This window comes from Pocillopora verrucosa, chromosome 2 (assembly GCF_036669915.1).
Source record: "Pocillopora verrucosa isolate sample1 chromosome 2, ASM3666991v2, whole genome shotgun sequence".
Taxonomy (NCBI): Eukaryota; Metazoa; Cnidaria; class Anthozoa; order Scleractinia; family Pocilloporidae; genus Pocillopora; species Pocillopora verrucosa.
The window spans coordinates 9,234,835-9,247,692 of NC_089313.1; the positions used below are offsets into that span (position 1 = coordinate 9,234,835).

General features: G+C 37.2%; 1 protein-coding gene across 2 annotated transcripts in view; it reads right to left on the bottom strand.

Moving 5' to 3' along the window:
- Nucleotides 1–203: 203 nt before the first annotated feature.
- LOC131799587 (uncharacterized) overlaps nucleotides 204–12,858 on the bottom strand; it is a 16,674-nt gene continuing 4,019 nt past the window's right edge. The window contains exons 4-15 of one of the 2 annotated variants that reach the window (XM_066162734.1): nucleotides 12,143–12,304; nucleotides 10,629–10,682; nucleotides 10,045–10,092; nucleotides 9,709–9,773; nucleotides 8,502–8,567; nucleotides 7,607–7,861; nucleotides 6,857–6,967; nucleotides 6,161–6,363; nucleotides 5,460–5,506; nucleotides 3,945–4,031; nucleotides 3,486–3,551; nucleotides 204–458 (exon numbers count right to left, since the gene is read on the bottom strand). In XM_066162734.1, the coding sequence (XP_066018831.1) occupies nucleotides 384–458; nucleotides 3,486–3,551; nucleotides 3,945–4,031; nucleotides 5,460–5,506; nucleotides 6,161–6,363; nucleotides 6,857–6,967; nucleotides 7,607–7,861; nucleotides 8,502–8,567; nucleotides 9,709–9,773; nucleotides 10,045–10,092; nucleotides 10,629–10,682; nucleotides 12,143–12,304 (1,239 nt within the window). In that variant the 3' untranslated portion in view covers nucleotides 204–383. Of the gene's footprint in view, nucleotides 459–3,485; nucleotides 3,552–3,944; nucleotides 4,032–5,459; nucleotides 5,507–6,160; nucleotides 6,364–6,856; nucleotides 6,971–7,606; nucleotides 7,862–8,501; nucleotides 8,568–9,708; nucleotides 9,774–10,044; nucleotides 10,093–10,628; nucleotides 10,683–12,142; nucleotides 12,305–12,858 lie in introns of both variants that reach the window. The other variant, XM_066162733.1, reaches the window with a different exon arrangement.

Below are 12,858 nucleotides of genomic sequence, written 5' to 3' on the forward strand. Positions count from 1 at the left end.
TCTTTCATGACTAGACTGCGCCACCCCTGCTCGTACGGTGTTTAAGCCACCAACACTTTTCGTTCCCAAAATGCTGACCTAAGAGGGAGGCGCTTAAACGGCTAGAGTGATGAACACGACAACGCCTTCACTTAAGGACTGAAGAAATAACTACGCAGAAGACAACGAGAATTGGGAAATAAGATAAGATCTGTAATTAGCCGTAAAAAATCCTGACAAGTAAATGATAGGAATTCACTTCCTGTGAATTAAATACACGATTCCGACGAAATAAGGAATAAATGTAAATAACGATAGGCATCCTTTTGTTAACGTACTGGAGACTGTTTTTGAATTGTGCAGCGAAAGAAATCGTAAAAATGAAAAGGGATTAGAATTGATTTTCATTGTCTTCGAAGTTGATTCCTGACCAAGCCCATTTCCTTTATAACTTCCTGGAGCCGGTTCTCGAGGTATGCCTGGAAAAAATACAAAAGGGAATGAAAGAAAGAAAACCCTCAACTTGTTGCGCAACATGAACAAATTTGTTGCGTGATAAGTTGTGAGTTTGATGAAAAACGAGCAACAAAGCTAAAATTTGTTGCACAAAGTAGATTCGCGCTCTACTTTTCGCAAAAAATTTCTTCAACATGCAACAAATGTTTTTTAGGGCGACAAGTTGATCATGCATGGTGAAAAACGGGAAACATCGACCAAAACTTGCAACGAAACAATGTTGCGCGACAAGTTGAGGGTTTTTGTATCTCGTATTTCGCCGCCTTAATTGCTGGTTTTCAGTGTCACGCCATTCAAAATAGATCAAAATAAAAAATAAAAACCGTTCAATCGATTTAGTCTAGAATCTGGAAATAGAAAGAAGCTAGATATGTAAAGACTCTCGCCAAGATTCATGTCACAGCAATTTTTCTTACGGAAGATATGAGGAGAAACGTTTTTCCCAAATTTATAGAGATTTGTATGGAGCCGCCATGCTGGTGCCCACCTAGATGGGCACCAACATGGCGGCCGGAAACCAGCAGAAACATCTGTCACTGAGTTTTGCTACAAAAGCGTGAATTTATCTCTCTAAGAACTCATAAACGTAACAATAATACTTTATTCTAATACAAGAACTGTTCAGATAGCTGAATTTCCCTAAATAAGTCACCTTTTAAACCAACATAACAGCTCTCTCGCTCGTCATGTAAAGGCCACGTCACGCAAAAGCTTAGAAATTCAAGAGTAGTCTATCACTAAACCAAGAACCCATTTGGAGTGAAAATTTGTCTGAATATTAGTTTTTAGCTGCTCTAATACATCATGAAAGTAAAATCTCAGGAGAATCAATAGTTCTGAAGTCTGAAATTTAGTGACGTCACGTGAAAACCAGCAATAAGAGTGAGCCTAAAAATTTCATTACCTGCAGAGGTTCAAGTTGTCTAGCGTCTTAATTAAGGGTTGGATTAAGGTTACTTCCTCCGTTCAGAGGCCGAAAATATTGATTTTTCTTTTATTTGACTTAACTGAATTCAAACATTTGACCTAACGATCCATAAAGAAAAATTTCTGAAATCTTTAAAAGCACCCGAGTTATTTTGAAAAACGCATTTCGAATAAAAGCCATGCATCAGGAAGGTGTCATAATCTTGTAGCCGGGCGAATCCCCTGGGAGAATTTTCGCGGCAACCGCACATCTTGGGGCTTGTTTTTCATGTCATTTGCAAATTTGTTTAGAGCGCCACTTCACAAAATTTACACGTGGAAGCTCTATGATAATGAAAGAACGTTTGCTCATGGGAAAATCAAAAGCGGAGGTAAGTACTTGAAAAAAATGAAAAAAATAAATGAACAGGCTCAAAGAAGAAAGAAAGAGTACCATTCTATCAAGAAAAGAAAATATCCTTTGTGAAAGCGACTGGTACTGGCGGAGCTCCACTCTGACGTCCAGATTTCGAACAAAGAAGTTGGTGTCAAACCAAAATTTGTGATACATGATGTTGTAAACGAAGTTTCCTTTTATTTATTGCAAGTACGAGCCTTGATACTAAAACATTGACAACCCCATTGAATCGTAATTTTGAAAACTGTCTGTCGATTCGTTGTTTTCCCATTTTTGCCGCGGGTTTTTCCTTTGCCTTTAGCAACTTTGCCCATTATTGTGTCGTCCTTCTCAACACTCCACTAAGCGATCGAGATATAAAAAAAAGGGCCGCAATGGGTTTCTTTTCCCGGGAAATTTTGATCCATCGTCATTGATGCCAGGAGGTCTCGTTCTCCCATTAGTTTGAGGTTTCGGAAGGCGAGATAATTTCCTGATGTGGCGCGAGTTGTTAGCGAACCTTTATAGGCTAAAGTCTCGCATTTGATTTTGGGAGGAATACAACCACTTTGAGTGTATTTATAGAGTGTTTAGATTTGACCGATTTTCGTCAAATTTCTCCAAAAATTCCAAGGATAATTACAAATGAAAGTGTTCTCCAGAAGAACTCTCGGTCGTTTCACGCCTTACCGGCTCCTTACACTTGCACCACGCGAAGGGGGGAAGTAACCTTCAGAACTCGAGTTTCTTATATTGCGATAGTTGACGAGGGCTCATAATCTAATTGTTTTAGCATTAACTTACTAGTCGTCCCAGTTACCCAAAACTAAACAACAAGATAGGCTTGTGTTCTTTGTTTTATCAAATATTGGGTTGTGTTAATTGCATTAACACCAAACGAAAATGAATATGTATGATCCTTTTTATGAAAATAATGGGCGGAAACCAGAACCGGGACTAAGATGTTCAAAGATAAAGTGACAACAGAGAATACCATGCACTGCAAGGCGTCTAGGTTATATATAGTTTAAAGTTTATCTAGTTTATATCTGCTTGTTCTCAGACAATGGGGAAGGTTCAATCTATATACTGCACACGATATTCCAACTTGTTTCCATTGAAAATTTCGAATGCATGTGAAAGGCACGTTAAAAGCATTTGAAAGCCATGTAAATATTTTTCCTTATCACACAGTGTTATCATATGCTTTTTAGTAAGTTCTTGTGTATTGCAATTTGATTGGTTACTTTAAACAAGCCTTGAAATCTGACTATTTTGTTTTGCTTTAGTTAGTACAGCTTTCTCATTGGATGGAAAAAAAGGTGACATTTCAAACAAAATGAAATTTCTTCTTATTTATTTATCTACCACGATCCTACTGGTAAGTCAACTTACTAGCAAGGGTAGAGTTTTGAGGGTGGAGGCAGCATCAATGATCAGAGCGGTCAAATTTTCGTGTTTAAAACTTTGAAATGATAGTTACGAGACAATGAAAAAACATGAGTCATTAATATCGAAAATTTTGTTTTTAATTAATCATGTATCATGGGGTCAAAAAAAGGGCAGGAGTCACGAATGTCGAAGGTCAAATGAGTCTCCATCCACCCTCGAAAATAATTCAGTGAATAGGTAATTAAGGATTAAAATGATGATACAAAGGAAGATGGGAAGATCTACAGTAGCTTACCTTGTCCTCCTTTGTCCTTTTTGAGATTTTTTGCATGTTGGGAACTCGGCTCAAGGTAGATTCAAGCTGCAATTTTTAGACAGAAAGCGAAATCAGCTCTCACCAGTGCTCACCTGGGGCATTTTGCGTCACTATAACATTTGTGCCAGGTTCAAAATTTTGTGTTTTTGGAGAAACTGTACCGGTTCCAAAAGGCAAAAACTAACTGGTTCACCAAGCGCAGTTACCGCTTCTTATCTCCTCGAGTAATTGAAATTAAAAAAAAATTATACTTTGAAAAACTTCTTTTAAGCGAGGCATTATCATTCATTCATGTTTTTTGCAACGTGTACCATCGCATTTCGAAATGAGCTCTGAAGTCATACCTTTATTATAGGCAAAAAAACTTTGAATTACACTGTCACATGAAGAAAGCAGAGAAAACCAAACTCATTTGTTTGGTTGCCAATCAAAACAAACCCGTTTTCGTTCTTCAGTGAGAGTAGAAAGCTTCTTCAACATAGCAGGGATATCCTCCATGTTCACCTCCATGTCCTTGCTTATCAGCTGGAAGATGATTCAATATTCAGCAATGTTCATGGAAAGATAGAATTGAGTCAAAAGATAAGCTCATCATACGTTTGACTTTTACAACTGTTCGGAAATAGGTATTACGAGGTACCACAACCGTTTCGGTTATGATGCAGACCGAACGTTTGTTCGACCAGTTCTTGGTGTGCTCGTAGAGCGCGTATTAAAATATTGCTTCGGTAATGTTTAGTGTCGTCGTATATAAAGGGGTTAGGCAAGTTTCTAAAGAAACTGTGGTGCTGCGTTGAGGAGGAGAGGGGCGGAGGTGGGGGCATTACAAGATAATTTGGTTTTATTAACTGAGTGGATAACGTAAACTGGCCTGCGCAAAAAGTTTCCAGAGCTGACGTATCTGAGAAAGTAAGCCAGCTAGGTTCACAATAATCATAGCGAGAAGCCCCAACACACGAGCAAAGTATCCGTCCATGATACAGATTTCTTTCTTCGCCCATACTCGCATTGAGATAATTGGGAGAAGAACTTGCGGTGATTCCTCCGTATTACACTGCCTAATCTGTACTGCGCATAAAAATCACGTAATCAGGCAAATATGTGTACGTGCATTTACCAGGTAAAGAGGTACGATGGTCCTTAGCTCCTGAACGAGCACGGTCACCTACATTTTTTAGTGCATAATTTTGTTGTACAAATGATCCCCTTTAGATTAGAGAAATGTTAAGAAATTAATTAAAGGGATAAAAAGGGTATGGCTAAAAGCTTGCACAAAGCCCGTTACTCGATGATGCAAATTATGATCTTGAAAGTAACGACTCAAGAAACGTTTTGAGTCGTTGTCGTTTAAAATTGCGTGACTTCTCCTCAAATGATGTATCAAATTGTTCCATACGTTGGAGATTCTTTACCGAGCAAGTTTTTTTCAAATGTTACTTTAAAATCCCTTGCTTCCAGGTACCTCAAAATGAACCGTGAACCGACGAAATGACGCGCGTGATCAGTGCCAGTTCAGGTATAAATGGGGAAAGTTTGGCTCCTCATATCTCTTAAACAAGCACCGTGAACAATCTTTTTAATAGCATTTTTCGAAACAGACATTGGTAGGGAACAATTAAGCGAAATTTTAAAATATTGTTCGACAATTTTTTTTTTCTGAGGAATCACCTTAAGATGCGGACTCGATACCATAAGAGCAATATCGTCTCATTAACCAAGTGTGAAGATCATTTTTGTGACGGTTGAACCATTTTAATACAACATTAAAAGAAAGGAGACATGCATGCTCCACTTAAAGCAAAATACTTGTATTATGCGAATAATACAAGCCAAGTTAGTGCAATGTCATGAACACAAGTTGTTTTTTTGACTTTGCCATGTAATTGACAGCAAGTGAAACCAATTGAATACGTTCCAATGTAACATTTCCTGAAGTGTTTAATTTACTATTACCTGATCACCTTCGGCCCCGAAGTCCTTCTCAGGAACGTTAAACATCACTACAAAATAATTATAATTTTAAAAAACATAGTAGTAAAAATAATGATGATTCTAAACACACGATGATTAAAATGATAATAGAAATAAACATAGGCATGCTACACATGCAAGAGTTACAGTTACAGGTAACATCAAGTTCATGGATTGCAGAGCCGAATTCGAAACATTTGCTGTATTGAAAAGTAGAACATGTAAGGCAGAAATTATCAGAAATTCAGTATCTGGCGTCAGGTGGAATATCGACCATTCACCCCAATCTGTTTACTTCAGTTATACGCGCCTATTTAAAGAAATGCTTTGCTTCCAACACCATACGTTCGTAAGTTCGACTGCTTCGCGCTATTCATCTTGCTTCTTCAAAAAAAAGAACCTGAAGATCGTTTGTTTTAAGCACATCGTTGAGAATTCATTCGTAGATATAGTAATAATTCCTGATGTTGGCTGAAGAGCTTGCAGCCCTACGAAACGACTGCTACTGAAAAAGAGTGGTTTCTCAAAGCAGTTTCGCTCTGCACGCATATTCAGGAGACACTTAATTCGAAGGCAATGTTCAAACCGGAAGCCTCTGCTGGACAAGGTTAACAAAGCCTTTTGGACAAGAATGATTTCCTAGGCATTAACCTATCACTAATTAACAAGAACTTCATACGAACCTCTTTGCTTAGGTTCTTCGTGTTTTCCCTCCCCACCAACACTGAATGGTGAGTCACAAATAAGACCGGCGACCGCATTATCCCCTCCAGAGGTGAAGCTTGTTTCAGTTTGTGCAGGCTCGCCGTATAAGCGTCTGGTTCGTCCAGTGTGGGTACGAATCATCTCCTCACCAGACTGACTGTTTTCAAACACTACATTAAACCTTTTTCAATTAAAAAGAAAAGAAAAAAAGTGAAGCATGATTCAAAACTCCTCTGGATATCGTTAAACTATATCTAACTAGTTCCGTATTTAAGGGATACGAGTCAGAGTTATTCCTTTGTTTGTGGAATGAACTTGGCCAACTTTCAGGGTTAACACGTCTCCACATTGTTTGTGACCTGTGAACGGGGGCTGAAATAATTTTTTCTTAAAGGTAGTTTACCGATGCGTTTTTTTTTGTTGTTGTTTTTTTTACAGGATCTCTTTTTTTCGAGGTCTTCCTTAGACCTGAATTTTCAAGGTTTATATTTTCGAGGTATCATTTGTTGTCGTCATAGGTTTCGAGATCAGGTTCCTCACAGAGGTAGAACATTAGGTTCAACCAAGAGCATCAGTTAATCTTTACAAACAATGAACGATAACGGCTTTTAAAATCAAAAATTAAAATTTTAAATCAACCATGGTGCGAACACGTACATGATGGTCGCACTCACCTCGTCAATAGATCTGTTTTCTTAACCACCATTCCTGGTTGTGAGGTAAAGGGGCCTGACTCCACAGTGTCTGGGCTCTCTTTGGGGGCAAAACTTTTAGCCTGGTTCTTTCTGCTTTGGCGGGTTGGGGTTGAAAAAAATTACGGCCTTGTTTTATTTTTTCATAAAATGTTCAGCTTTCTGACGGGGAGTGAAAGGCAAATGAAGTTATATCATTTTTCCAGGGAAGATCATGCAATCATTAAAAAAATTGTGCAAGGAATTGAGCAAATTAGGTGATTTTCATGGAAATGTTGTTCAACATCTCTTTTATCGTACAAGACTAAAGTTTTGTTCCATTATCTCACACGAAGTAACTCAGCACTAGTAGCATCAGCCACAAACTGCTTGTTTTTTAAAAAATCTGGATGCGTTGACAATGGCTGCCGCACAATCACTCACTGCTGAAATCAAAGGTTTTGGACATTTTTGAGGATTTTTTTCCGTCAAATAACCTTGAAATAACGCTAAACTTAGGACGATTTTTATTTATATATTATAGTATACTATAAAAAAAAGAGAAGGGGAAAAAAAAAGAAAACAGTTTCGCAAAGTAGAAAAAGTAGAAAAAAAAAAAAGAATCTTCAGGTTTGAAACCAGTGACCTCAACTATCATTGTCCTCACCATTATGGGTAGTATTTGCATATTGAGTCATAGCGAGACTCCTTTTCTGCACTAAATGCATCAAATGAATAAACATTAGTACATACCCACTGGTTGACAGATCCTGCTTCTTAGCATAAGGTGTTGCTACTTTCATTGCATCTGGTAATGGTGTGGTTGAAGCACTGACATGTGATTGACATATCGTCATGTCTGAGCTTGTGTAGTCTCTCCCTGGATCCGAGCCAGAGTAAGTCAATTGGCTCTCAGCTTGTTGCAGTCGTTTCTTTAAAGGAGTTGACTGCTCCCAAGTCTTTCTTCCAACGAATGGTTTGCTTTTAATATTGGACGCTTCTACATGACTGCACAAAAAGAAAGAGGAAAACCCAGTCCACAAACGTATAACTTTTACCCACATTTGCAGCAATGGTTCCAAAGAAGAAGTGGTTGTTCACAAAGAAGTTGGACGACTTGCGAACTAAATTTTGTTGAGGTCATTAGTGGTATTCGCCAGCCATTATGCTGACATTTAAATTGTCAGATTGATCCTCTCTGAATTTCAAAAATTCTAGCTAAATATTTATTACTGCACAAAGTTCTAGAGATGATTTCTATTTTGCACTCTCATTCATCTAAGAGATGCCGTGAATATCCAAGGTGGGACATGCGTTCTACTAAACTTGTGGCCAATAGCCCTTCCCTAGTGAAACTGAAGAGAGGTAAGAGGACAAGACTCATTCTACGTTTGCCGTAATAGCAAAATGCGATTTCTCTAATATTTAGAAGTTTCCTCATTGGAAAACATCAGGTATAGTATGTTAACTTCATCTTGATGCCTCTGTTCACACAGGACTGAGCAAGAGACACATTTGCATTAACAGTCACCACTATGACTCAGGTGACCAATCACATGCAGTGCCAAGTTTGGCGATGATTTGCATCTATCAAGAAATTAAGTTGTCAGTTTGAGCTTTATGGTTTCTGTAAATAACTAAAAAATACCTTTTGTTGTGTTCCCTTGCCTGATCATCTATCATGCTATTTCTAGAGATTAGTTTTGAAATAGTTCTGAAAATATTCAAAGGAAAGGGTATTAGTTTATTCATCTTACAATTGTTTTATCTTGAACTAAAATATTGTACCAGGCCCAAAGGCTAGAATTTTAATACTTTGTCAAACCAGATGCATGTCACCCTGAAGCATAATAATTCCCTTTAATTGTTTAGAGACAATTAAGGGGTTTAATAGCCCACCAATCAGAAGTGCAGGTGCAAGGAAAATAGCTTCAAGCAAAATTCTGCTTTAGTATTGAGCTTACAGCTGCTTGTGAAGAGGCTGTGAGGTGCTTTTAAAAAGAATGGAAAATTTGGTCTTTAATCCTTGCCAGAAAGTACTCTATAACTTTCAGTAGTTTGGTTAATTTAAAGAAAGGCAGAGAGGACTTTTTCTACAAATTTTGATCAAAATTCCATTGATAGATTAATACACAGTAAATGTCTGGCAAACTCTGCCATAATTTACTCTTCTTTGGACAAACTAAGTGTGTCATTTATTGGAGAGGAAAAAATAAACCTAATTTTCGCCTCATATTTCTCTGACTTTGAGTTACCTTTCATTGAGTCTTCCACTTGCCAAGCATATTTAGTAGAGTTTTTCAGATACTGGATCACAAGTACTTGTCTATGATTTTGCACTTGTGTTAATTTCCAATTGAGCCTTCTATCACTTGTAATACACTAGTTAGTAAGTTCTCCCACCACCCCTCAAGGGAACAGCTTATCTGAAAAGCTGGCTTTGTCCCTTCGATGATGATAACAATTACTAGTTGTATAGGTGGGAAAGGCTAGGGAACCAACTGACTGGTGGGTAGGTCACATGGGCAAATTGCTTCATTCTCTGAAAACCTGGACTAAAGATACACCTTTTTTTCATCCAAATTAATCCTCTCAGTTTAAGGAGGCAGTATGTTGTTTCTATACTTCCTGAAATACAAGTATGGTTGGCTCTCTAAAATTATCTTAGCTGTTTGCCTCATGCCAGACTGTTGAATTTTAATAGCAGATTACTCCCTAAACACTGAAATCAAGAGAATTCCCACACAAAAACTACTAACTACATTATGTCTTTGATAGATACGATAATAATGTGATAATAATCAATTTCAAAACAAAAAGATTTTTAGTGCAAAATAGAATCCAACTTGGCTTACTCTCTGAGGCCTTCCATTTCACATTGGGATGATTCCAGCCTATCCCACATTGCTTTGGAAGCATCCTATTAAACAGACATGCATGATAAATACAGTTAACCTCTCATAACATACATCAGATAATCAAAACTGTATATAGTTCTATGTAACACCAAAATTAAGGACTTAAATAGTAAAACATTATTTTTTCAGCTTGGGGGTATGTATCTTGGTATAACTTTTACAAAACATTTTTCCCCTTAACTATAAAAAATGGAAGAGAAACTGCTCTCAGCATGGCAGCTGCATGGCTTAACAACTCATACCAGTAAGTTTCTTGATGGTAAAAACACTCACTCTCGCTTCTTGGTAATCTCTGGCTAAAACATCATAATCCACCAAGATCTGTTAGAAAAAAGTCCAAGGATTGCACATTGTCAGATGAAATAAGACATTTACAATCCATGCTGGTATGCCTGATGGACAGACAGACAGACAGACAGACAGGGTAATTTTGTGTTACCAAATGAGTTGAAAATGTAAAATGGTCACCAAAAAAAGTTGAAAGGCTGATATTTTGAGTGTTAGCTTTTTGTCCAAGCAATATAATCGCTCTGATGAAGGGCTTTTTATATTATGCTCTCCCACCCACCCACCACCAGTTTCTTTAGAAAAAACAGACAGACAGACAGACAGACAGACAGATATATAGATAGATAGATAGATAGATCTGTTCAGCTGGGAAGACAGATACATTCACAGACATATAGATAGACATAAAAGCAGTCAGAGAGATAGATAAATACAGAAATAGATAGATAGAAAGACAGATGGCTACACAAACAAACAAATAGATGAAGGGGCCAGTAGATGGACAGACAGACAGATGATCACGAAATACCTGAGTCCATCCAGTCCACCTTCAAAAATAAACTACTCACGCTTTGAAGGAGGTCCTTGTCTTTTTTATTGCTTGCTTCAGATTCTTTCTTTTCCTTTGGAGAGAGTGTAAGTTGTTTAATATAATAAAGTTTTAATATTAGTAATGATAATAATAATATAGAGTGTGGATATCAACTGGGGTGTCTTTATCTGTACTTTACAAAAACAAAACTAATGGCAAATAAATCATTGAGTAACTGAACCCTGAACTATTGAAAAGACTCTCTAAAATAAAAAGGTCTTTAGTAATTTCTTAAACATATCTCTGCTTGTTAACCTTCAAATTGAAGGAGGCCACACATTTGTGCAGCACTCTAACATGTTCTGAAGTCATGAACATGCAGAGAAGGTAATAAGAGAACAGTTAGTAGGGGACAAATATGACCTCTACAGCTTCTTTAGGAGAGAATAACCATCTCTTTCAACCAAAGGGAATAGCTCAAGGGGGTAGCATCATTATCAGCCGTCTATAAACCCTGCTATAAGCACTGAAAAGGATAAGCAATGCGCTTTTACAAAGGTATTATTTGAAAATTTCAACTAGTGAGTTATCAAAATCTTGACATTCTTGGAGAGTAAAAATTCTTAATATAGCAGTATCAGTACAAACTCTCATTTATATATCTCCTCTTCATAAGCATTTGGTAAGTCATTTAAATCCAGATTTAAATTTGAAACAGAACCACACTCTTCAACCCAGGCATTTTTGTTATACAACAGACAAATTAAAAAAGTACACTTGTACCTAGAGTTAACCCAGTAACAGGTTACGAGGGCTTACAATCAATCTCTTTATCACATTTCATATATAAAGAATTTGTCACTTAGTGGGTAATTTGTTAAGTATCACAATCAACTCTCTTTGACTCAGTTGCATCTGTGTAACTTGCAAGTTGAATGGTACCCTTCTGTATTTGCATGCAAATATTGAACAACCATTCACTAAAGAGGAGGTGGCTGGTGGTGGATGTTAACCAAGTTTAAACCAAAAGGTATCTATTGCTATGGGCATGGGGTGGGTATGCTGAAGCTTCTAATTGATTGGCTCATAATCATGGGCCTATTTGACTCCCTGTCCCATGATTCCCTTGTAAAGCTTAACTTTCTAGTCTAAAATCAGCATCAAAACAAGTTGAAATATCAGGGCTGAAGAATCCTATTAATGTATAGAATAACACTCCTGTTTATACCACACTCTTAATCATTGACAAGGCCCCCCCTCCCCTGCCCATTCAAAGTTGCCTGTATTTTGCACTAAAAGTTAATGGAATCATGACACAACATTGTTTAGGGGGAAGGGATAAATAAGTTAACTTAACAAAGCCAAAAGAGATGAAATTTAAGTAATAGGGGGTTGGAAAGGTCAATTTGTCAACAATTTTGTCACCAATTGTAGGTAAGCCCTTGTCTGTCACTTGCTGCCTGCTTCATATACAATGTGTGATGAAGTTGTCAAGGAAAATTACTATTTATATCTATCAAGACTATCTGAAAGCAAAATGATCACAAATACCTTGATTGTTTTTTCCACAAACAGTGACAGTTCTTTCATTTCATTCTCCAGCCTGGCAATCAACTCATCCTTTGCAGTGCACATAGACTTAAGATCATCATATTTCTGCTTGACTTGCATGTTCAACTTGTGTACTGATTCCAGCTTCACAGTTAAGGCTTCCTGGTAAAGAAAATTTTTAAAAAAGTGGTTTGTCATAAAAATGTTTGTTTTCTCATCATCAAGTTCAAATTTAAAAACTAACTTGTTTTGATATTGGTCACAAAAATTTATTAGTTATTGCCACATCCTCTCATAAATTGGCTGTGTAAAACCTGATTAAAAGAACACAGTTCAATGGAAACGTTTTTTTAAACTGTTTAAACATTGCTCATTGCAGCTGGAGAGATCTACCACGGCTGATTTCAAATCAATTGAGACAAGGTGAAATTTACAGTTTCATATCTCTCATGGGCTACTGAAACCATATTAACCCTTCCACTCCCATAAGTGACCAAGACAGAATTTCTCCCTACAACGCTAATACAATATTAACCAGATATTTAGTTGATCCAACACTAAATTCTCTGAACTAACATTATGAGAATTGTATGGTTGATAGTAAGGGGAATAACAAATTTGATCTGGGAGTTAAAGGGTTAAGTACTAAGGGTACTAAGGGTTAAGTACTGACACATCAAGACTTGATCACCTCACGTTTATTTAGACCAGCCTTT